The 26,825-nt window shown below is 36.8% G+C and overlaps 1 protein-coding gene across 1 annotated transcript in view; it reads right to left on the bottom strand.

Moving 5' to 3' along the window:
* mus81 (mus81 structure-specific endonuclease subunit) overlaps nucleotides 1–26,825 on the bottom strand; it is a 174,323-nt gene that overhangs the window by 77,107 nt on the left and 70,391 nt on the right. The window contains exon 5 of the mRNA XM_090376390.1: nucleotides 17,061–17,286. Coding sequence (XP_090232516.1) covers nucleotides 17,061–17,286 — 226 coding nt within the window. The remainder of the gene's footprint in view (nucleotides 1–17,060; nucleotides 17,287–26,825) is intronic.

Raw genomic sequence — 26,825 nt, 5'->3', positions numbered from 1 at the left:
GCAGGACATTTTTAATTGGCTATTATATAAACAGAGTGTTTTGGGAGGGGAAAAAAGGCAATAAATTGTTTAAAATTAGAAACTTTAGATTTTATTCATAATTCTGATATTTTATTGAAGAATATAATAGAATTAAAATATAAAAAATCGGTAAACAAATCTTATTCCCCCAACCATTCCAATCTCAACTACTTTATAGCTAAATCTTGGAGCAGTGAAGTGGACAGAGCCGAACAGCAACAAAACACTATGGAAAATTAGCAATTTTTGGTGTAATAAAGAATTTTATAGCATACATAAAGTATATGCATGCTATAATTTTCCAACTAATGATGTAGACCAAAAATGAATACCATTCTAAAACACTAAATTCACACTGATGGAATTCTAATAGATATTTAAATAAATACATATATATATATATATATATATATATTTTTTTTTTGTTTTTGGTGTACAAAATATAAAGAGTACCAGCTAATAGCTTATGAGTAAATCACTGTATTACACTGGATATAATATAGCCATTCACCAGTGAATATTCATCAGCTAGATATTTCTTTATCTAGCAATGCATATACATAATCATGAAGTAAATGAATAGCACTGCTATGTATAGCCAATAACTGTAACAGCATAAATAGTTTAGAACAGAAGTATAGAAACTTGATGCAGTGTTCGGTGGGTAGGAAAACCGAGCTTGTGGGGGGGAGAGGAGAGAATACACAGACTAATAGATTAACTAGAAACAGGTGAAAATGATTCTTGCATTGCTTCTATTGGAATATGCAACAGCCTGGAAAGCAAGGTGTTGGGGGATTTCGAGCCCTGCTGCACATCATTATGGAACAAGTAAATATATGGGCTATGTTAGGTAACACACAAAATGCCAGGCACTGCACATGGAGGAAACACTAGTGTTACTAACAGTCCCATCAATATAAAAGTTCAAAAATTCGTTTGCCCCAGAACAACTGGATCTTACTTTTGGTGTAATGAGTTTTAAAGGTAGATATAATGCCTTGATCTAATGACTGAATTAAAGAAGTAATATTAGGTGGTATGAACAATTACTTCAACGTTTGGATGGCCTCGAGCATTATCCAATAGTAATAAAACTTTGAAATTTAGATTTTTCTGCTTTAAATAGTTTTCCACAGCTGGCACAAAACAATTTAGAAACCACTGTTTAAATAAATCGGCAGTTACCCAAACTTTTTTTATTTGCTTTCCAATATACCGGTAAGGCGTTTTTATTTATACCTTTCATTACAAGAGTATTAGAGGATCTAGAAACTAGCATAGGTTTTATCATGTAATCTCTTGATGCGTACTACGCTATCTATTAGATAGTGTAGTATTGACATTTAATTTAATTTAATTTATTGATCTTATTAATTTAAAATATCATGCCCCAAACTAGAGCAGCAAAGCAACAGGCACAAAGTGGCAGGAGTGCTGTGACTCGGGGGAGAACTGAGGGGGGCGATTCTCCAACGCATCACAGCCTTAAAAAATGTGCAACTTGTGAAATGTTTGCCGAACTAACTGGAACGGAACATGATATTGCCAAACTATCTGGAACGGAACATGATATTGCCAAACTATCTGGAACGGAACATGATATTGCCATGGGGGATGTCTTTGTGTGCGCGCGATGTAAGGAGTGTAAGGAAATCGGGCGACAACTCAGCGTTGTTATGGGCCTATATGAGAGTTTGAAGGACAGGGTGGATGCTGTCGAAAGATCTAAACTGAGGGGCCCATCAGGCTCTCAGCTGCCCATATCAACGCCAGAGCTTCCACTTGGTCATCACGCAACACAGCGGCAACCCCCAAGGCAGATTGCGCTGGTCCCAAAGGAACTAGTAGTTGTTGGTGACTCTATTGTCAGGGAAACATGCTTTGTAAAAAGGATAGGTGGAACAGGACCAGAGTATGTCTGCCAGGGGCAAAGGTTGATGACGTTGTAGAGCAGATATCATCTTTTAAGGGCACAAAAGGTGATATAGTTGTACACGTTGGCACTAATGATATTAAGAGTAGGAGACCGGCAGAATTACTTAACAAGTACAGGTTTGATGAAAAAAAGCCGTGAATTAGGGTTGAATTTGAAAGTGTCTGCAATTCTGCCCAGACACGATAGGAGGGAGTATATGATGAGAGCCCTGTCGATCAATTCGGCCCTGGAAAGATTGTGCAAGGCTCAAGGGGTAGAATTTTTTTCAGCCTGGACTGTACTTGTTAACAGGAGAGATTGCTTCTACAGGGATGGGATACACTTAAATAGAAAGGGTGCAAGAATATTTGCTGATGCTATCGAGGCAGTGTTAGGTGGGTCGGAAAACTGATAGCTTGGGGGGGGATACAAGGATTAATAGTTTAACAGTAGCCGTAGGCAGAGGTGAAGGTGATTCTTGCACAACTTCTATTAGATTAAGTAGCGACCTGGAGCGAGGGGCGTTTCAGGGATGGATGTCAGCCATCGTGAAACAGGTGGGTATATGGGATGTGTTAGAGTGGCTGGGAATAGGAATAGATGCATGTATACCAATGCTAGAAGTATAGTAAATAAATTTGATGAATTTAAAGTGTTGGTCAAGACATCAAAGGGCGGATATTGTTGGGATACCAGAGACGTGGTGTCACACAGATATAAGGAATGCCGAACTGGAATTTGGGGAGTACAATGTGTACAGAACGGATAGACAGGATAGGAAGGGAGGAGGTGTTATGCTGTTAATAAAGAAAAACATAAAATCAAAAGAAGTGCATCCAGTTGATATAGATGAACAGTGCACTGTTGAGTCAGTTTGGTGTGACATAAGCACTGCGAAAGCAAAAATTAGAGTAGGAGTGTGTTATAGGCCGAATGACTCGAATGAGTACAATGAACAATCGTACAGAGAAATAGAGTGAGCTAGTAAATTGGAATGTCTTATAATGGGGGATTTTAACTTCCCAGATATTGACTGGAACTTGTGATTGGGCACTCACACACTAGTCAGACTTTTGTGGATTTATTGGATGATTGTTTTCTGCAGCAGCATGTTTGAGAGGCAACCAGAGAAAGTAATACTCTTGATCTGGTTATCAGTGGTGATCATTCATGTATTAGGAATTTGCAGATAAAAGAACCACTAGGTGGCAGTGTACTGACGTGGGATTTACTTAAAGATTTAATTACCATCAGGGGTAAAGGAAAGGGTTTTTGCTTCCGTAAAGGGAAGTACAGTGGTCTTCGACAGTTTTTAAATTCTGTACAGTGGGATCAACTGACGATGTTACCAACAGTAAATTCTAAGTGGGAAGCTTTTTTTTTTTTTTTTTTTTTTTTTGTAGTTGTTGGCGCATCGGCTTCTGTGGCCATAGCGCACCTCCCAAGGTTTTTGTAGTACTTTGATCCAAGCCCGAGGCGGGATTCGAACCCGCGACCTTTGGGTTGCCAAGCAGGCACTTTACCCACCTGGCTAGCCCGGTCGGCCTAAGTGGGAAGCATTCAAGGAATTAATCGTGGAGGCTACTAAAAGTTTCATACCTATTAAGAAATATTGTTCAAGGTTTAGGCCTAAATGGTTGTCAAATGAACTAATGAGACTCGTAACAGAGAAGAAAAATGCATGGGATGCATATAAATCATCAAGCGACTCATTAGCCTATGGCAGATATAAGTTAATCTGTAATCAGGTCACAAAGGAGATTCGGCAGGTGAAGGCAGATTACGAGAAATCCTTGGCAAAAGATGCTAAGAAAAACAGCAAGGATTTCTTTACTTATATAAACTCTAAAAGGAGGGGGATGAATCTGATTGGTCCACTTGACATCGATGGTTCGACTGTTGATGATCCTGCTCAGATAGCAAACAAACTGAATGAGTATTTTGCATTTACATTCACACATGAGGAGTTATTAAGGTTTGAAAATGCCAGAAGGTTATCAAATTGTAGCAGGGTGCTTAATGATCTTGTAATAACTGAGAGCAAAGTGGAAGAGAAATTGTTGAAGTTAAACGTAAGAAAAGCACCTGGGGTGGATGGTGGGATCTATCCAGTTATATTAAAGGAGGCAGCAAAGCAACTAAGCAAACCCTTAGCCATAATTATGAGAGCATCCTTGGACTCAGTGGAGGTTCCCACGGACTGGAGATGTGCAAATGTATCCCCAATTCACAAAGGGGGATCGAAGGGTGACACGAGTAATTACAGACCAGTTAGTTTAATTTCTGTTCCGGGTAAAATAATGGAGTCGCTGGTTAAAGATGCATTGCAGGATCATCTAGACAAGACTGCAGCAATAATTCAGACACAGCATGGGTTTGTTAAGGGAAAGTCTTGTCTGACAAATTTGACAGGATATTATGATGAGGTTACAAAGGAACTGGATGCAAAAAATAATTTTGATATCATATATTTGGATTTCAGGAAAGCTTTTGACACTGTTGCGCATGGAAGACTATTGTACAAATTGGAGCAGAATGGTATTAAGGGTAAGTTGCTACAATGGATAAAAGGATGGTTGAGTGGAAGAAGACAGAGGGTGGTAATCAATGGGTGCTGCTCTTCTTGGACTAATGTTATTAGTGGAGTCCCACAGGGTTCGGCGTTAGGTCCACTGTTGTTTTGTATATTTATCAATGATATTGATGAAGGTATATCAGGCTTAATGTTGAAGTTTGCAGATGATACAAAGGTTGGCAGGGTTGTTAATGACAGTAATGGCAGTGTGCTACTGCAACAGGATCTAGATAATTTGGGCAGATGGGCTAAGAAGTGGTAACTGAAGTTTAACCTTGACAAATGCAAAGTACTGCATATGGGTAGAAGTAACCCCAGAGAAACGTACCAACTGTGTGGTACTACACTTAAGGTGGTAGAAAATGAAAAAGACCTGGGAGTAATTGTGCAGTCAGATATGAAGTTCTCTGAGCAATGTAGACAGGCTGCCAGGGCAGGTCATGGGGTTTTGTCAATGATATATAGGAATTTTGCTAGCAGGGAAAAGGAGGTGATTATCCCTCTGTATAAGGCAATGGTCAGGCCACGCCTTGAGTACTGCGTACAGGTCTGGAGGCCTCATTTTAGGAAGGATGTAGATTTACTTGAGCGTGTACAGAGAAGGGCAACAAGATTGATGAGGGTAATGAAAGGATCCTCTTACCAAGAGAGGCTTAAGTTCTGCAAATTGCAGTGGCTGGAGACTAGGCACCTGCGCGGTGATCTGATTGAGGTATATAAGGCCTTGAATGGGTTGAGCACGCTGAATTCTAATGGGATCCTTCCACTTGTTCAGATTACGAATCTAAGGGGGCATAAATTCAAATTAAGAAAAGACAGATGTAGAATAGATGTGCGGAAATTTGCCTTTAGCCAGCGGGTGGTTAATTGCTGGAACAAACTTCCATCTGTCGATGTGGAAGTTGATAGGTTGAATAAATTTAAGGAGGAACTGGACAGGCATTTGGAGGGAATGGTGTGTTTTTTTTTTTTTTTTTTTTTGCTGATGTTGCATAAGCTCATACATTTGCTTTCTTGCATCACATGCCACTACTACTACTACTACTACTATAAGTAATGTTACACAATCTTTTGATGCCTTAAAACCTGATGCAGTGTTCTCTTTTTTTGAATAAATGTTCTGTTGGGATTTTTTTCCACCAAAGACCTGTCTTATCGGCATTGAAAACTTGATGTTGTAAATATCCATGCACTTCAATAATTTTTTGAAATTCCTCTGCATACTTCTTGGCAGTTTCATTATCAGCCGATGCACTGTCTCCTTGAATTCTTAAGTTATGTAACGAGAAGCAGTTTTTAAATTGCACAAACCAACCTTTAATGGCAACAGACTCCGGGTTAACAAAAGACTCTCCATTTCTTTTAAATGGTTCTAGTGCCTTTTGTTTAATTACATTGCCGTCTAATGGGATCCGTTTTTTTTACTGCTATTGTCAATACAAATACTTAGTGCTTTTAACATTGTCTCAATTATTGACGCTCGGGAACGAGCTGTCATATTTGTGGAAATGAAAGATTCTGCAGCAACAGCAGTTATAATTTTCCGCTAATTTTTCTTTATGGCCCGGACTGACGCTTCATTTAAATTTTAACTTTTTGCAACGTATGATACCTTTTCCCCCTTTTTAAGACAATCCAAAATTTGTATCTTTGATTCTAGAGAAATAAAGTTTCTTTTGAGCAGTGCTTTTTAACAATTTTTATGATCTCAATCAAGCACAAGATCAATAGCACAGAACCTAATACTGGGTTTTCCCAATAATTTTTTTTTTCACAACAATTAGCGAGTCAACAGCGGGGATTCACAAAAAAGAATGAAAATGTTTAAAAATTACATCCAACGTAACAGCAGGGATTTCCCTCAACACAAAATCTCAAAAATACCATGCCTTCATGTCATGTGAGGTTTGTCATAATTCTCTAACTGCATTAGAGCGAAACCATGTTGTAAAAGTACTGTGCTATACAGGTTGCCTGTATATAAATTACGAAAAATATAAGAATAAAAAGAGTATTATACAATATGTATGACAACTAAGTGAAAATATATATATATATGGAAAACACAATGAAATATAATGTGCCAAGCTACAGACAATGGTTTTACTGGAATACTAAAAAATAACAGTACGAAAGAAATTAAATTGTCAAGATACACCATGAGCCAAAACATTATTACTATCCATTTCCAAGAGTGGATGTATCTCATATCACCTAGGAGCAATGTCTCTCACTGGTGCAACATATATCTTGATGACATGGGTAGCACATGTCAGTATGAAGCTTGTGCAATGAGGAAAGGGAAGGATCTGACAGACTTTGAATGGGAAGTGATCTGCAGTACTAGGAAGATGGGAGTCAATATCTCAGCAACTGCAGGCATTGTCGGCTATTTGAGGACCACCAAAGTGATACAGTGTTGAATTGAATATCACAATCAGTGGAGAACTATACACCAAGTGTTACAGGAATCTTAATAATTAAAAACAAAAATGGCAAAGAAATTAAATAGCAAATTTTGCTGGCTACAGAGATATTTGGACAACAGAACCATCTGAGACTGAAGTCTGAAAACTATGCAATTTCACATACAAGAAAAGGAAAAAGAAATTAAGGAAAAGTCAGCCACAAATCCTCAACTTTTCAGATTGCTGCTGAGACAGAGAGATGGCATTTCATTAGTCACTCAAATAACTGCCGAAGGTATTAATTTGAATTTATTCTGCCATAAAATGAAAGAGGCTGTAATGCTAAATAACCAATAACTTACCACAACATACACTAAAACAGCAGAAACTGTAAGTAAAATCAAATGTATATCAACCGTGCAAGAAACTAGGCTTGAAGAGCTAAGTAAATAGCTGTAAACCATGAAGAGAATAACAAAATAAAATAAAGACAAAATAATTCTTGAATAATAGAGCTATGATGGCAGCAACTAAAGTGCAAAGCAGCTAATAAGCACACTGCTGTAAATATAAATTATGAAAAATATAAGAATAAAAGAGTAGCATACAAGATGTTTGAGAACTGAGTGAAAAAGTATATATCGAAAATACAATGAAACAGTGCATGTCAAGCTGCAGACAGACACTGGAATACATATTTAAAACAAAACAAAAATAAAATGGCAGAAGTGTAGTAACTATGAAAATAAATTAAATTCAGAAAACCAAAAGAACAGGCAAAAACCAAGAACAATTTAGAATCAGATACTAAAGCTGCTCAAGAGACTAGCTTAAAATAAAATACAGTGTCAAATTACACATTTCAAGAGAACTACATGCCAAGTGTTATGTTGTTGTTATTTTGGTTTTTAGGAGCATTAGCAACTAAGGCCATATTGCTCCGGGATATGCGGTGGTCATTCCCTGACCCTTCCGCATCCTCCGTATTTGGTGGTGACGGGCTCGAACCCCGGTCTAATCAAGAAGCGTGTGCTATGCACTGCTGCTCCTTCCCACCTGGCTACGGAGGCACCGCCAAGTGTTATGGGAATCCTAATAAGTAAAACAGAAATGGCAATCAAAATTAAATAGACTAATATCGTCTAGTCAAATAATAGCCTTAAGAAAAATAATAGCACAAATAATAATAAAGCCCAACTTTGCTAAAATTAAATTAAATAGTAAATTTTGCCGGCTACAAATACGTTAGGACCACCATTTCCATTTTTCCATTTATTAATACACACAGTTTACATACATTCGTATATACATTTCCATTCACATCATCCAGGGTGTGTGTGTGTGTGTGTGTGTGTGTGTGTGTGTGTGTGTGTGTGTGTGTGTGTGTGTGTGTGTGTGTGTGTGTGCATATGTGTATCATGGTGGCTCCAAGGTAATAGCCCATCTCCACCTTTGTTCTCTGTGATGGAGTAGAAATCTAGGCCACTTCACCACCAGGAAGCAGCCAACACCTGGTGCCTGTCCACAGGCACGGTGAAACCGGCCTGGGTACTATCCTACATGTGCACAAAATCCCACACCAACCAGAAGTAGAACCACCAAAACCATCTGAGTGAGCCCTGGTTTAAACTGTGAAATATCACACAATAAATTAAACAGAAAAGGAAAGGAAAATGAAATTGCAGAAGTCAGCCATGAATCCCAAAGTTTTCATATTGCTGAGATACCATTCTAAACAATAGCATTTCGTATTTTATTTTAAGCTCTTCAGTAGCTTTAATTATTTTATTCTAAATCATTCTCAGTTTTTGCCTGTTCTTTTTATTTATTTTTTGTTAATGTTTGTTTTTGTTTATGTATAATTTCTAATAATTTTTCATCCAGTTCAAATTGATGAAAAAACAATTTGATACCTTTAAATAATTTTTTATTTAATTTCTGCCTTGAGGGCACTTCGGTTCCTTCAGTGAAAGATCGACTTTTTTGAGATTTGGGTTTATTCCATCTCTTGTTGTGGAAGTTGACCTAATTCTCTGCGAGTTGACCTAAATTGCTAATGTTGTTTGGTACACTTTGGTAATCCAGCGACAGAGACCAACTTTTAGTCTTATGCTCATATGTAAGATAATACAGTTATTTACAAGTTAACCAAAATTTCTAATATAATTTTAATATAAATAACATCACCTAAAAATCAAATCTGGTATTTATTTAAAATTCAAGGCACCACTGTGACAGCTGTTTTAAGGCTTACTAGCTTCTATTGTAATCTATGGCAATTGGTGAACAATATACTGAAGACTAAGCAGTAGTAGCAGTAATAGAAGCTATCAACTTCCACAACAAGAGATGGAAGTCTGTTCCAGCAATTAACCACCCGCTTGCTAAAGGCAAATTTCCGCACATCATTCTACAACTGTCTTTCCTCAATTTGAATTTATGCCCCTTCAGGTTCGTAATCTGAGCAAGCAAAAGAATCCCATCAGAATTCAGCGTGCTCAACCCATTCAAGGCCTTATACACCTCATTAGATCACCTCGCAGGTGCCTAGTCACCAGCTGCTGCAATTTGCAGAACGTAAGCCTTTCCTGGTAAGAGGACCCCCTTCGTTCCACTCACCAATCTTGTTGCCCTTCTCTGTACATGCTCAAGCAACTCTATATCCTTCCTAAAATGAGACCTCCAGATCTGTATGTAGTACTCAAGGTGTGGCCTGACCATTGCCTTATAGTGAGCAACTAAATGGTGTATGGAAGAAAAACTTGCAATTAACACATAAAGAAAGTTATGGGTATTTCTAATTCTTAATACTGGTCCATTTTATCCCCACACAAACAAAGTAGTAAATATTGTGGGGTTATATTTCAATGCAGGCATTGAATTTAAGTTAATTCATTGATAATGGTGTTATCTATAATCTGAGCATAAGCCCAAACATTAAAGGTCAAAAGTCAATTTCTGTCACTGGAGGTGTCAAAGTGTCCCCAAGGCAGAAATTGAATGCTGTTGTCGTTTTTTTGGTTTTCAGGAGCATTAGCAACTAAGGCCATATTGCTCCGGGGATATGTGGTGGTCATTCCCTGACCTTTCCGCATCCTCCGTATTTGGTGGTCAAGGGCTCGAACCCCAGTCTAAGAAATTGAATGCAGAAATGCATACAAATTAATCCAATGCCTCTTAGATGAAATATAAACACAGCCCAGTTTTAGAGGTTAAAGGTACAAAAAACTTTTGTTATGTGTTTATAATTGGAAGTTTTTCTCCCATATTCCACTTGGCAGCTCAGTGAGCTTTATGCCGACCAGTGAGTAGACTTGATAAACTACTCACTGGTTGGCACAAAATTGGTAATACAGTAAACCTCCGCTATTCGCGGTATCTGTATTCGCGGTTTCGCGATCGTCGATTTAATATAAAATGATACCTAAAAAAAAAAAATATGAATTTTAAAGCGCCATGAATATTTTCCGCCATAAAAAAACCTGAGCGTGGCTAAAATTATCTTTGCCGGTCGAAACAGCGCTCAGTGGGTGGGGGGAGATAGTTGACAAAATCGCGAGCGTGGATGTTTCTCGCTAATCCTTGTTCGGTATGTGTTATGCGCTTGCCATGCAAGGTTTCGTCGTTTGCTTTTAATTTATATGCTTATAAATTGATCTTATAATCATTTTTTTTATCTTTGCGTTTATTTTTTTCCCTTGATGTGCAATATTTTTTCAGTAAAAGGTAAACTGCAGCCATTATCAATTTATAAATTGATATGCTTACAAAAATGACAAATCTACCGTTTTGCAGTGTAAAACAGACCTTTTCGAGTTTTTTAACGGAAGGAAAGTGACTTTATTGTGGACAAGTTCTTTCTAACTCGTACAAAAATATGGCTACGAATAACAAGAGAAATGTGAAAATATCAAAGAAGGTGATGACATTAGCGAATAAAATTGAGTTATTAGATAAAATTTCTAATGGTGAAAGTGTCTCTCTTCAGTGGCAAAACATTATAAAATCAATGAGTCAACGGTACGATCAATCCAAAAATCGGAAGAAAAAATCCGCCGTAGTGTCCGTGAAAACGCGCTAATTGCTTCAAAAATTTGCTCTGTAACTCGTGATGTTAAATTAGAAAAAAAAAAATGGAAAAAGCTTTAAATCTGTGGATAGAAGACCGAACTCAAAATAAAATTCTGTTAAGTTCACTCATCATTCGTGAAAAGGCAAAACTCCTTTATCAACACTTTAGCGAAACTGGTGATAGCACTGGCGGGATAAGTTTTTTTGCTAGCAAAGGTGCTGGTTTGAAATTTCTAATAAATATTACATTTAATATTAAATTGTTTCTTATTTTCATTTCGATGCCATATGCTTGCATTTCACTATGTACTGTCTATGTACATAGTCATATTATGAAGGTACATATAATACATATAGACAAAATTTTAGACTTATTTTTCTTATATATTTCTTTTTCTTATATATTTCATACTTTGGATCGGAACCCCTTTATTACTATGGGAGCAATAACTCAGTATTCGCGTTTTCGGTATTCGCGACATTTCTCAGGAACGTAACACCCGCGAATAGCGGGGGTTTACTGTATATGCTACTTTTCATTATCTGATGAGAGACTGGTATATATCTTGAAACACCTCTCACAATGATGCCTTGCAATAACTTCTGTGTTTAATTGTAAATTTTTCTTCCATACACTCCTTGCTACTTGATTAGATTTGATACATCATTTACCAGCTGGCATAAGTTTGTTACCAGTTCATCATCTATGGTTCATCATAAATGGCCCACAATTTGCTATTATGATATACAATATTAATTTTTATGCAGCTAACCTATAAACTGTGTAAAGTACTGAAATGAACAATGCCAATTTGTTGTCGGGGCTTTTCTTCATTTCTTCAAATGTTCCCACTTGGTAGCTGATTATATTGGCTGCTGAACAATGTCAAATGTAAACCAATGGCAGAGAGGATACCTAGGTTTTGACTGCATTCAGCATCAATTTTTATGTGAATTATAAGAGTTGTTTTTTTAATTTAAAGATCATTAGTTGAGCATTCCACATTTATTTCATACATTAAGTTTCAATGTTTTGTTTCTCTATGCAGGATAGTTAATCCATTGTTGAAATATTTCCAAGTGGACAATATAACCAAACTGTTACAGTCCTGCATTTAATTGCTTACTACCACATGCCTTGCTATTATGAAGTAAATTATTAATTTTATGCTGCAAACCTGTGAATGTGTAAATTGACACTAATTCACATTTATTTGCATTGACACTAATTCACAATTATTGACACTAATTCACATTTATTTGCTATTAGGAATTTTCATCATTTAAAGTAAATATTCAAATGTTGTACACATATTGTAGATTAACAGCTGGTTATATTGGCCAACTGGCGACTGGAAACCATTTTGCACCATAAAATTAAACATTTCATTACACTAATATAGGTTAAAGAAATTTTCAAAATGGCAAGTTAGTTGAATACATTTGAATTTTGTATGAATGAGCAGTTTTACTGTTCCTAATTAATAATGTTTACTCTCATTGTGGGTCTGCTCACCAACCTGCAAACAATTGCTCTTTGTTGTTTTGTGGAATGTTATGCTGCTGACTAAGTACCTAGGTTCTTTGTTTACTTCTGTTTGCATTTTGTTGTTGTGGGTATTGGAATGCTACTGACTGAGCATGTAGAGCAAAACATTGTTGACAGGGGGTTAACCAAGAACACACATTCTCCATTTACTAAGCACATAAAGGGAAAATTGCTGACAATGCTTTGAGTTTTAAATAACTATAGTGAATAAATCTTATTTGGTGATGCTGTTTATATTAATAAATTGGGGGGATACAAGGATTAATAGATTAACAGTAGCCACTGGCAGAGGTGAAAGTGATTCTTGCACTGCTTCTATTGGAATGAGCAGCAGCCTGGAAAACAATATGCAGGATATTTCAGAGACTGCTGGGAGTCATTGCAGTACAAGTAAACACATGGGTTGTGTTAGGGTAGCTAAGAATAGGAACAGGTGCATGTATACTTGAATGTACACCAATGCTAGGAGTTTGGTAAATCAATTTGACGAATTTGAGGTATTCCTCAAAACATCAAAGGCAGATATTGTTGGGATATCAGAGACGTGGTGTCACACAGATATAAGGAATGCAGAACTGGAATTTGGGGAGTACAATGTGTACAGAAAGGATAGACAGGATAGGAAGGGAGGAGGGGTTATGTTATAAAATCTAAGGAAGTGAAGCCAGTCGACATCGCGGACAGTGCAGTGTCGAGTCAGTTTGGTGTGACATAAGCATTGGGAGATCAAAATTGAGAGTAGGAGTGTGCTATAGGCCTAATGACTCTGATGAGTATAATAAGAAACTGTACAGGGAAATAGAGTGGGCCAGTAAATCAGAGAGTCTTATAATGGGGGATTTTAATTTCCCAGATATTGACTGGTCACTCACACATTAGCAAGGCTTTTGTGGATTTATTGGAACATGCTGATGTAGAAAACAACCATCCAACCAAGATGATTGTTTTCTACATCAGCATGTTCGGGAGGCAACTAGAGGGAGTAATACTCTTGATCTGATTATCAGTAGTGATTCTTCATGCATTAAGAATCAGCAGATAAAGGAACCATTAGGTGGCAGTGATCACAGTGTGCTGAAGTGGGATTTACTCAAAGAGGTAACTACCATCAGGGGAAAAGGGAAGGGTTTTTGCTTTCGTAAAGGCGACTACGGTAGTCTGAGACAGTATTTAAATTCTATATGGTGGGACCAACTGATGATGTTACCAACAGCAAATTCAAAATGGGAAGCATTCAAAGAACTTATCTTGGAAGCTACTACGCTTTACATACCAACTAAGAAATATTGTTCAAGGTTTAGGCCTAAATGGATGTCAGATGAACTAATGAGACATATGGCAGAGAAGAAAAATGCATGGGAAACATAAAAATTAATGGATGACATGGAAGCCTATGATAGATATAAGCTGGTCTGTAACCAAGTCACAAAGGAGATTAGGCAGGCAAAGGCAGATTATGAGAATTCTTTGGAAAGGATGCAAAGAAAAACAGAAAAGAGTTCTTTACCTATGTAAACTCTAGAAGGAAAGGGATGAATCTGATTGGTTCACTGGATATTGATGGTTGAACAGTTGAGAATCCTGCTCAGTTGGCTAACAGTATTTTGCATCTACATTCACACATGAGGAGTTATTCAGGAAAGGGAATGCCAGAGGTGAAGTAAACTCTGGCAGTGAACTAGATGATTTTGTAATAACTAAGAGGAAAGTGGAGGAGAAATTGTTCAGGATAAACATAAAAAAGGCACCTAGGGTGGATGGGATCTATCCAGTTATATTAAAGGAGGCAGCAAAGGAAGTAAGCAAACCCTTAGCCATAATTATGAGAGCTTCTTTGGACTCAGGGGAGGTACCCATAGACTGGAGATGTGCAAATGTGACCCCAATTCACAAAGGAGGATCAAAGGCTGACACAAGTAATTATAGACCTGTGAGTTTAACTTCTGTTCCAGGAAAATTAATGGAGTCACTGGTTAAAGATGCATTGCAGGATCATCTAACAAGACTTCAGTTATAGCTCGGACACCGCATGGTTTTGTTAAGGGCAAGTCTTGCCTGACCAATTTGATTGGATACTATGATGCAGTTACAAAAGAGCTGGATGCAGGGAATAACTTTGATATTATATATTTGGATCTTAGAAAGGCTTTTGATACTGTTGCACATGGAAGACTGCTGCACAAATTGGAGCAGTGTGGCATTGGAGGCAAATTGCTTCTATGGATAAAGGGATGGTTGAGGGGGAGAAGACAGAGAGTGGTAATCAATGGACACTGCTCAACGTGGACTAATTTATTAGTGGAGTCCCTTAGGGTTGGGTACATTATTGTTTTCTGTATTTATAAATGATATTGATGATGGTATATCAAGCTTAATGTCCAAGTTTGCAGACGATACAAAGGTTGGCAGGGTTGTTAAGGACACTACTGACACTATGCTGCTGCAACAGGATCTGGAAAGGTTGAGCAGATGGGCTGAGAGGTGGCAAATGAAGTTTAACATTGACAAATGTAAAGTACTACATATGGGAAACAGCAACCCCAGAGCAACGTATCAATTCTGTGGTACTTCTCTGACAGTGGTAGAGAATGAAAAGGACCTGGGGGTAATTGTGCAGGCAGATATGAAGTTTTCTGGGCAGTGCAGACAGTCTGCAATAGTAGCTCATAGTGTCTTGTCAATGATATACAGGAATTTTTCTGGCAGGAATAAGGAGGTGATTATCTTCTTATACAGTGGTACCTTGGATTACGAGTAACTTGGTATGCGAGTGTTTTGCAAGACGAGCAAAAATTTTTAATAAATTTTAACTTGATAAACGAGCGAGGTCTTGCAATACGAGTACAGTCAGTCCTCGTATAACACGTGTTTACACTACACGAATTCGATCATACACGATTTATAAATAGGGGAACGATATCTTACATAACACGAACCGAATTCGCTTATGCACAATTAGCCTTTGTGTTTACAAGAGATGGCAGTCGAACGCAGAATCACCCCAACCGAACGCAACTCGATAGGAATGAAGAGAAGATTTTGAAAATGTATTTATGGTTTTTTATATCAGTGAAGGGGAAACACATTTCACCATAATAACGTAAAAACCAACAATTCCAGCTAGTATAATCGCAAATGCAATTAGATGGAGTTTACTACCAGTTTATAACAGATTCCACTAGCAGGAACGCAACTGGAAATTGTTTTTATTGTTTTATGGTAGTAACCCCTAGAAATGTGCTTTAGTAAAATGTGAGGTGTTAATAGGGTATCTCTGCCTTTATGGTGTTGTTTATTCAGTTGCTACACGCGCGCAGCTTTGTTTATGTGTATCAAGCGTGCCTCCTTGTTTTGTAATAGTGCGAGGGATGAATTTGATTTCCGTGAAATCCTCAAAAGGAGGCAAAAGCAAGTGTCATTGGAAAGATTCCTTGTTAAAGTCGCACAAAAAGAAAAAATCAACAGATAGCATTGATTCCGTTAGAGACGGTGAAAGTCGTCCTACCCAATAATTAATAAATTCGATTGCTTTATGTATATTAAATTTAAATATTAAAAATATAAAAAGGTATGTATTTTGTATTAATCATTTTTACAGTATATGAATATTTTTGAGTTTTGGAACAAATCATCTGGGTTTCCATTATTTCTTATGGGAAAATTCGCTTTGATATACGAGTGCTTTGGATTACGAGCACGTTTCCGGAACGAATTATGCTCGCAAACCAAGGTACCACTGTATAAGGCAATGGTCAGGCCACACCTTGAGTACTGTATACAGGTCTGGAGGCCTCATTTTAAGAAGGATGTAGAGCTGTTGGAACGAGTACAGAGAAGGGCAACAAGATTAGTGAATGGAACATAGGGTAGCTCTTATGAAGAAAGGCTTAAATTTTGCAAATTACAGTGTCTGGAGACTAGGCACTGGAGAGGTGATCTGATTGAGGTGTATAAAGCTTTGAATGGTTTGAGCATGCTCAATGCTGATGGAATACTTCCTCTTGCTCAGAATAATCATTTGAGAGGGTATAAATTCAAATTGAGAAAAGACAGATGTAGGATTGGTGGAACAGACTTCCATCCTTTGTTGTGGAAGTTGATAATCTAAATAAATTTAAGGCTGAGGTGGACAGGTACTTGGAACGAATGGAGGGGTGAAATGGGAGCATGGTTTTTTTTTTTTTTTTTTGGCTGATGCTGCATAAGCTTGCTTCTTGCATCATATGCCTCTACTAAAGCTAATGATAATAATGACTCAATTTGATTTTAATTGTAACCACATCTTTTCTGTGTTTATTACTTTCAAGATGTCAGGAAATCCAAAACATTTGCTAATTATGCATGTCCTATATAATAAAAAAACAAAACCATTTCTTGTGAACATCAAAGCATAGCTGCAGTTCATTAAAATTAAAATACACTTAAGCAATACACAACATCTATTTGTATAATATGAATATAATCGATATTCAATTTTTTCATCTTTATAATCATTCAGAAGGAAATAATGCTATTTACCTTTTGTTCATGGAAGCGTCCATCTTTTATACTGTGTGCAAGGTCATCTAGGCGTTTTCTTTCCACTACAATATCTAGTACCAGTTCTCTAGAGGCATCAGATAAAGAATGATTGTTTTCACGAGCTATCCATAAAAAATCCCCAATGTTAAGCTTACGAACCTCAAACATCACACCATTATTCTCTAGTTCAGTAAGACAACCCAGTTTAGAATTTTTAGCCATTCTAGAAAGAGAAAATTCAAAGAACCAACAATTAAGCTGAATTCAAAGAACAATTAGGCTGAATTTTCAAACTATCCCTCAAGATGGATCCAGCTTTTATATTCAGAGGTGGTGTGTGTGGGAGGGTTATAGCAAGATCCAGCCTTTATATATGGGTGGGTGGGGTAAAAGCATGGAAAAATTTTTGCCTTTTACAGATAATGCTTTTTTTTTTGGACTAATCCTTTTTTTTGTGGGGGGAAATGGTTCTTAATTCGCCCCCCCCCCCCCAAGATCAGCTCTTGAATCTGTACATTTTGAGAAGTACAAAATTATATAAGTAACATTGGAAAACTGTCCTGTTTACAAATAATGCAGAAGCAAAATATGCTTCCAGGCTAATTTTGGGGGGGGGGGGTAATTCTTATTCACCAGCTTCCTATTATAAGTGTCAGTGTAACTAAAGTTTATGAAATTTTAAGAACTATTAAGAAATATATATTTGATATTGAAAATTCAAAAAGTAGGAAACTTACCTCTTGTTAAAATCACTGGCTGCAACTTCACCTAAAGATACAACTTATCTACTAACATCATACTTTTACCATGACAACCTTTGTAAATTTTTTGTCGCTATACCAAATACACCACTCACAATGCCTTTTTTTAATTTATCAGCAGAAAAAGATTTTTAAAATGTTTATATTAACTAGCAGGTCTTTACATTCTGATGGAGTTTTTCCAGTATGTTTTTAAAACCATTTAGTACTTTAGAATAAATATTTACATTCTGGTCATGTTTTATATTCTCATATTCCACTGATATTTTTCCTCTGTTACAAATAAATCTGTTCATAATGTTTTCCATCCAATTGAAACCTACTTAAACTATTTTCCAAGTAATGGATAAATCCATTAATTGCTAATTTTTACATATCTCGTAAGTTTGCTGGGATGAATTGTTGGTTGGCTAATTAGTACTATTAATGAGACAGAAGGATACATCCATGGGTTGCCTGGTCCACGGGCCAGGCATCCAGAAAGTAGAGAATATTACATTTCTCTGTTTATTCAAAGCAGAAAGCTGTTTCATTAAACTTTCTGCTGTACAGACTGGCTGTAGTTGCATGAGGTGCAGAAAAAAAATATTCAATTTTTTTCCCCTCAACAGACCACAAGTGTCTTGCTTGGTAACTACTGGTAATGGAGTTAATTAATGGTTCATCTAGTCTACAGGCCTAAAGGTAAGGTAACCCACTGACAAGTTATTCATTGATATTTTACAAGTACAATTTGTCTATAAAGTGAAGAGGTAATAGATAAAAAGACATTTTGCGTATAATGCAAATTTATTATAAATTTTGACTAACTAGATGCAATTCCATACATTTGGAAATGACTGCATTCCTTCAATAGTGATGAAATTAATTAACATTGCTACAGATAAATTACATTAAAGTTAAAAATATAAGTCCAAAAAAATGCATTCTGATCACATTTGCATGCAGCACTGTCTTGGATTAAAAAAAAGGAAGAAAAATAAAATAAAATAAAGAGAAAAAAGACAGTTCTAAAAGAAAAAATAATGCCTTTGTTCTCAGAAATTTTCTCACTGGTTAGTTGCTCTTGCTACTGAACAATGACTATATTGGCTACATCAGAAGGTAAAACTGTTTTTTTCCATAAAATCTTAAAGGTTTTCATGTAATATGGCCTCATATTTCATGAAAAACATTTGGAAAGTGGACTCATTCTATTTTCTTTCTATAATACAGAGAAAAAATGTGCTTAATACTACCTCAGCCGACACATGCAAAAGGAAATGTTTCTCTCCTGTACTTAAAAAAGAAAACTAAACCATGCATATACATAGAGTTAGTATAATGCACAGACATAAGAACTAAAATGAGTATAGTTTAGAACAGGGGTGGTGAACCCATGGCACCTGTACAAATTTTTTGGGCATGTGAAATAGAGCGTCCCAAAAAAATTTCAAACTTAGAAACAACAGCACTCCAGAAATCCACCTTGAGTCGTGACCTGTGCACACTTGTTCTCTCTGCCAGGCATGTAGTGATGTCACACCATTCAGTAAATAGTGTATTCATGCAGTGATTTGTTTGAATTCGGATTGGTGAGACGTAATGACAATTGTGTGATTAAATGATGTCGCCTTTAAATGTTGTCTTTCCAAGGGTAAGATTTTGTAGTTATGTGGATACATATAATATTACAAACAATATTATAAATATTATGATATCACTATCCAATTGTTCTTTCTCTTTTTAAGATTTTTCTCAAATGTACTATTTCATCCATCGTGCTGATTCATCAAATAAAATTTTCAGACCAGTTTCCATCTGCCTAGTCTCGCACGATACCCAGACTCACTAAACTTCTAAATGCATAAAACTGAGAAAACTTTATTGCTATGACTAGTTTATATCCCATTTTTTTATCCCTACAACTAATTTATCCCATTTTTTTATCCCTACAACTAATTTATCCCAGAACGAAAACATGCAATGCCATTGACGTACATCAATGGAGTTGCATGTTTTTGTTTGCTTGTGTTTTTTTTTCTAATCTCGTTTTAAATAAATGCAGGATATCAGTAATAATAAAAGTTTACCCTTTATGTGGATGTCACGATCATATTTAAAGTCATTTGCAAAAATTTAAGACTACCATTAGCTTTCAGTACAAATTGAAAAAAAAAAAAAAAAAAAAAAACCAATTTCAGAGGCTGTTTAAGAAAAAAATTCATATATTTCACACAGTTATTCCAAACATAAGTTATTGGTAAAGTTACGTGAGATATATTATGCACATTCAGTATTTAGGGTAGCCTCCTTCATTGTCAATTACAGTTTGTATGTGACGTGGAGATTGGAGATTATTTTTCCTTAATTCCCATAAATTCTCATATATATTTTAATTGCTATTTGCCCTTTACAGATTGTTCAGAATGTCAGCTCAACCAGCAAAGAAACAAAAATGTTCAAATGAAGAGGGCAGTAGCAGAGAATTTCAAGAATCTTGGAATGAAAGATTTGGCATGATTAAGAAGGATAATAAAGCACTACGTGTTCGGAAACAATTGTGTCGAGGACTTCCTCCATAAAGGGGCATTATGAAACTGTTTATAAACAGCTTAGCAATAAAAGTGAGCAAGAACAAAAACAATACATTTCTTGAGAAATGATCAAGAGAAAAATCCAGTCAGATGTTTTGATGGAATTTGTTTCAGGTGGTTCCAACTTAGTTGTTGCTAGTGTTGAGATTTAAAAGATTATTGTTCGACATGGAAAACCACTCAGTGATGGGTGAAACTGCAAAAAATCCGCTCCTTTACTTTTTGACAATTTTTCAGAAAACAAAAAAAATTATTCAATGCATTGAATATTTGCCTGTGACTATTAGTATTAGCAATGGCCACAGAGTGCAAGGAAGCCTGTGGCTTATGCTGCATCAGCCAAAAGAAAAAAAAAAATAATAAAATAAATAAAAAATAATAATAAGAAGAAAATTAAAAAAATATTCTAGTAATTTATAACTCGCTGGCTAAAATAAAACTTCTTGCAATTTAGTCTAAACATCTCCCCCCCCCCGTAACTTGAATTTATGGCCCCTAGTTCTAGAATAATTTATAACCATGAAAATTTCGTCCTCATTCATTTTACTTATGCTTTTCGGAGCCTTAAACACCTAATCAGGTATCCTCTAAGGGCACTAGTTTCCAAGCTCTGCAACCCACATATTTGATGTCTTTCCTCACATGGATGCCGTTTTGCCACTCCCACCAGGCAAGTTACCTGTCTTTGAACCCTTTCAAGAAGCTCAATGTCTTTCTTTAGGTGCGGTCTCCATAATTGAACACAGTATTCCAAGTATTACACAGTATTATATAAGGCTATTCTAACAATAGCCTTATATAATAGGATTATAGCATCCTTATGTCTACTAGCAAAATGTTCGATAAATCATCGATAGGACACCATGGTCCTTCCTTGCAACCTGTCTACAATGCTCAGAGAACTTCATGTTTGATTGTATTGTAACATCCAAGTCCCTTTCCTTCACTATTGGCTTTAGTTCAACTCCGCCGTGTATAAGTTATATTAAGGTTACTGTTCCCCAGGTGTAATACCTTATCCTTTGCTGGATTAAAGCATAGCTGCCATTTTTCTGACCATCCCTGAAAGATCATCTGACCATCTGGTCACTCTGAAGAAGCTCTGCTTGGTGGTGATCATTAACTGCTCTACAAATCTTTACATAATCTGCAAATTTAGACATCACACCCTCTATCCCTTCATCGATGTCATTTATGAAAACCAAAAACAATATTGGTCCTAATACTGATCCTTAGGGAACCCCAAGGTTCAGTGGGGTTCTTACATCAACCCAATCTGAGGAATAACCATTTATCACAACCCTCTGCTTCCTGCCCTGAAGCCATCCTGTTATCCATCTAAGGATTTTCCCTGTGATTCCAACCTGTTACAGCTCATAAAGTAACTGCTCATGTGGGATTGACTCAAATGCTCTGCTGAAATCCAAATAAACATTGTCGAAATTATTCCCTAAATCTAGCTCATAAGTGACCTTGTCAAAATAGCTAACCGGATTTGTTAAACATGATTTTCAATTTACAAAACCATGCTGAGTATTCTTCAGAATTCCATTTCTATCTAAATGATCCTGAATTCCATCCTTGATCATTGCCTCCATGATTTTCCCTACTACTGAAGTTAGACTGACTGGTTGATAATTTTCCATTTCACTCTTAGAACTGCCTTTATGTACTGGTGATGCATTGGCACTTTTCCAATCTACAGAATCACTCCTGAGTCTAGTGATGCTCTCATAATTAGCTTCAATGGTTCAATGCACTCACTTGCCGCCTCTCTTAAGATTATAGGGTATATGCCAGGAGCCTTACTGGCCTGTGGGCTCGAGTAGAAACACAGTTAAAGATAGAATAATTAAGTTGGAAAACAATACAGCAGAACAGTTAAAAGATTTGGCTTCATACAAATTCTTTACTATTTGTCTTGATGAGAGCACTGTTGTTACAGCATCAGCTAGGCTAGCCATTATTGCTCGATTTTGTAGGAGTGATGAAGTATGTGAAGAATTTATTAACATAGTAATGTTACCTGACATACCACACGAGCTGAAATATGTAAGTCAGTTATAAATGAACTGTCTAATCGATGTGTTGAAGTTTCCAAAGTAGTTTCCGTCACAACCAATGGCACGTCAAGTATGATTGGTAAGAAGCAGGTATTGTGAATCTATTTGCAAAACATGTTGGTTATCCACTGGCAGGCTTTCATTGCATCATACACGAGGAGGCTTTGGCTTTGTGTGCAAAAGCTGGTCTAAAGGAACTTGAAGACATGATGCAAACTGTAACCAAGGTTCTTAATGTCATTTCTTTGCGTGCTTTGAAAAAAAATAATGTTAGAATTTATTGAATGAGGTGCATTCGGTGTATAAAGGATTATGTACAACAATATTTGTTGGCTGAGATGAGGGTCTGTTCTTAATCGTTTGTTGAATGTCTAGATGATATCAATCTGTTTTTGACAGATCAAAAATTTTCTTGTATGTTTGACATTGTGTGGATTTGTAAACCAAATTTTCTTTACAGATTTCGGTTTGCATTTAAATGACTTGAATGTCAAATTACAGGGCTCTGGTAAGACCCTTGATGTTATATTCAATAACATAAAGGCATTTGAAATAAAGCTGGGAGTTTTTAAAAGTGATGTCAACAGTGGCAATTTTAAATATTTCTCAAACCTAAAAAGATACAGCACTGATCTTGAAACTGACGAGCAAACAGACTGTCAGAGCCTTCAAATACTGTCTGAATGTCATTGAGTGAACTATTGAACAATTTTCAAGATTTGTTAAGTTCAGAGAACTGGAAGAAATTGCAAAATTCATTAAGTTTGCAGACATTGTAAAACTAGCTGAACTGAACCTGAAAATGTTTCACTAGATCAACCCGGATGATTTTGAGATGCAATTAAATGATTTTCAGAGCAGCTCAATTTGGAGGCAATAATTTATCGACCTCAGAGCTGATTTAGAAAATATTGAAAGGGAACGATTAGTGATAGGATTAGCAAAGAAAACTGCAGAAAATGAGGTATTAAAAGTTTGGAATTCCATTTATGAAATTTTGTCTGTTTAAAAAATCTTGCAACAGCATTACTAACAATTTTCTCATTCACATATTCTTGTGAGTGATGAACTTTGTTAAGTCTAGTCATAGGAGTAGTCTTACGGATGAAACTAGTGCTGCATGTATAGCTCTAAAAGTTACAAAATATAAGCCTGATGTAAAGTATCTGTTGTCAATGATGCAGCAAGAGAAGTCTCACTGATGTTAAATTTACTTACTTTCCTTTCCTTTAGTTTGATGTTTTATATTTATAATATAAGAGAGGCTAATCATTTTATATTAAATTTGTTCTGTGAGCTAAAGGTTACATTTTTGTTATGAAGGATTTTATTTTAATACCTTTATTAAAGCATCTTTGAAAGATGCTTTAATAAAGGTATTTCATTATTTCATTTCATTCATTCTTTTTTTTTGGTTACGCTTTTGTCAAGAAAAACATGTATAAGAAGAATAATGATACTGTGGAAAATTCCAAGGGGCACGTGAGGGTAGTTTTTTTTTAAAAAAGATTTAGCCAATTTTGGCATGCACTCTTAAAAAGGCTTGTCACCCCTGGTCTAGAACAATGGGGGGGGGGGGGGGGGGGGGAGTTCCCCATGACATTTTACTGGCCAGACAGGTTTTCTTCCTCTTAGATGTGCTGTATATAGACCGTGGGACTATATACAGCACACTGATGACACTTTTGTCAGTATCACTTTCATCCACATCTGATGAAACAACTTTATATCAGAAGTGGTGTGCCATAAGAAGTGATTGCAAGGTCAGTGTTCCTATGAATGACTCCGATAACAAAGGTGCTCAAGAATGCAATGGCCCATCCTTGTATCAGCAGACAGATGAGTACAATTGAGAGGAATCAGTGGAGTGTCATTCCATATTGCACTGTGAATTGGGGGGGGGGGGGGCTTGCAATTTGAATAGAGAAAACATTCAGACTGGATGAAGAATCTACAGATTTTCCTGTTTAGAATGGAATGGGAGGCCAGTCTCTGGATGGCAAACATTGGCTTGTACCCACTTCTTTTATTAAATTTGCTAGTAAAAAAAAAAAAAAAAAAAAAAAAACCCAACTTGATTCCCCATATAAGGGGGGTCTGTTTATCTTTTTGGGATAAGCTAGACTTACAGGTAGGGCTTACAATACTGAGATTCTGGGATCCCGGTCATTTTTTTCTGGTATTCAAATCCCGGTATTGATACAAAAATACTGATTTTTCGGAACTAATTTAAAAAATTAATTATCATGATTTATTCACATAAAGGTTATGGAATCGACAACAATAAATCATTAATACTGCGGAATTTGCAAATTAGGAATTGTTATACACAGTACAAATGCACAGAAACCTGAAAATGTCATGAAACTGTAAGACAAAATTTTACAAATATATTTCTCTTAGTAAGTATAGTGTGAGTGGAAGTAAAGCACTTAAGGAATAACGAAAACAATCATTATGGAAATATTTCCATTAATGACAGTAGGCTTGGTAGTGCAATTAAGGAATATGGTGAACAATGGTATGGCAGGTGCGGTAGGGTTAAAATTAAAAGCTTCTGAACAATAGTTTAATCCCTCTATTACACCTCTACTTGAGGATGGTTTGGTTTGGTTTTTTGGTTAGGAGCATTAGCAACTAAGGCCATATTGCTCCGGGATATACAGTGGTCATTCCCTGACCTTTCCGCATCCTCCATATTTGGTGGTGATGGGCTTGAACCCCAGTCTAATCAAGAAGCGTGTGCTATGCACTGCTGCTCCTTCCCACCTGGCTACGGAGGCGCCCTCTACTTTACTTGATGCAACATGTGACATTTAGTGCATTTTGGGAAAGGATATCAGATAAACAGTTTTTGTAGATATACGTAATACTTAATATACGTAAAACCGTTATTTCGTTCGAATCTTGCAGCCATTGTTTTTGTATATAGTGGTAGGGAATTCAAATTTTTAATTGAGGAAGTTAGGTATCTGTAATGTATAATTTATAGAGTAATATGCTTCACTGTTTCTATTAGATAGTGTTGTATTGACATTTAATTAATTTAATTTATTGATTTTATTAATTTAAAGTATCATGCCCCAAACTAGAGCAGCAAAGCAACGGGCACAAAGTGGTAGGAGTGCTGTGACTCGGGGGAGAACTGAGGGTGACGATTCTCCAATGCATTAGAGCCTAAAAAAATGTGCGACTTGTGAAATGTTTGCCGAACTCTCTGGAACGGAACATGATATTGCCATGGGGGATGTCTTTGTGTGTGTGCGATGTAAGGAGTTTAAGGAAATCAGGCGACAACTCAGCGTTGTTATGGGCCTATATGAGACTTTGAAGGACAGGGTGGATGCCCTCGAAAGATCTAAATTGAGGGGCCCATCAAGGTCTCAGCTGCTCACATCAACGCCAGAGCTTGCACTTGGTCATCACGCAACACAGCGGCAACCCCCAAAGCAGAATGCGCTGGTCCCACAGAAACTAGTAGTTGTTGGTGACTCTATTGTCAGGGAAACATGCTTTATAAAAAGGATAGGTGGAACAGGACCAGAGTATGTCTGCCAGGGGCAAAGGTTAATGACGTTGTAGAGCAGATATCATCTTTTAAGGGTAAAAAAGGTGATATAGTTGTACACGTTGGCACAAATGATATTAGGAGTAGGAGACCGGCAGAATTACTTAACAAGTACAGGTCTTAACAAGTGCTGAACAAAAGCCGAGAATTAGGGTTGAAGTGTCTGCAATTCTGCCCAGACACGATAGAAGGGAGTATATGATGAGAGCCTTGTCGATCAATTTGTCCCTGGAAAGAATGTGCAAGGCTCAAGGGGTAGAATTTTTTTCAGCCTGGATTGTACTTGTTAACAGGAGAGACTGCTTCTATAGGGATGGGATACACTTAAATAGAAAGGGTGCAAGAATATTTGCTGATGCTATCGAGGCAATGTTAGGTGGGTCGGAAAACTGATAGCTTGGGGGGATACAAGAACTAATAGTTTAACAGTAGCCGCAGGCAGAGGTGAAGGTGATTCTTGCACAACTTCTATTAGAATAAGTAGCGACCTGGAGCGTGGGGTGTTGGGGGTTTCAGGGACAGATGGCAGTCATCCTGAAATAGATGGGTATATGGGATGTGTTAGGGTAACTAGGAATAGGAGTAGGAGCATGTATACCAATGCTAGAAGTATAGTAAATGAATTTGAAGTGTTGGTCAAGACATCAAAAGTGGATATTGTTGGGATAGCAGAGACGTGGTGTCACACAGATATAAGGAATGCTGAACTGGAATTTGGGGAGATACAAGTATTGTACAATCTTCTGTACAATGTGCACAGGATAGAAAGGGATAAGGTGTTATGCTGTTATTTT

This window comes from Mastigoproctus giganteus, chromosome 6 (assembly GCF_048544385.1).
Source record: "Mastigoproctus giganteus isolate SK-2022 chromosome 6, ASM4854438v1, whole genome shotgun sequence".
In the NCBI taxonomy this organism is placed as follows: domain Eukaryota; kingdom Metazoa; phylum Arthropoda; class Arachnida; order Uropygi; family Thelyphonidae; genus Mastigoproctus; species Mastigoproctus giganteus.
The sequence above is the reverse complement of the archived record's forward strand: the minus strand, read 5'-3'. Positions and strand labels throughout refer to the sequence as shown.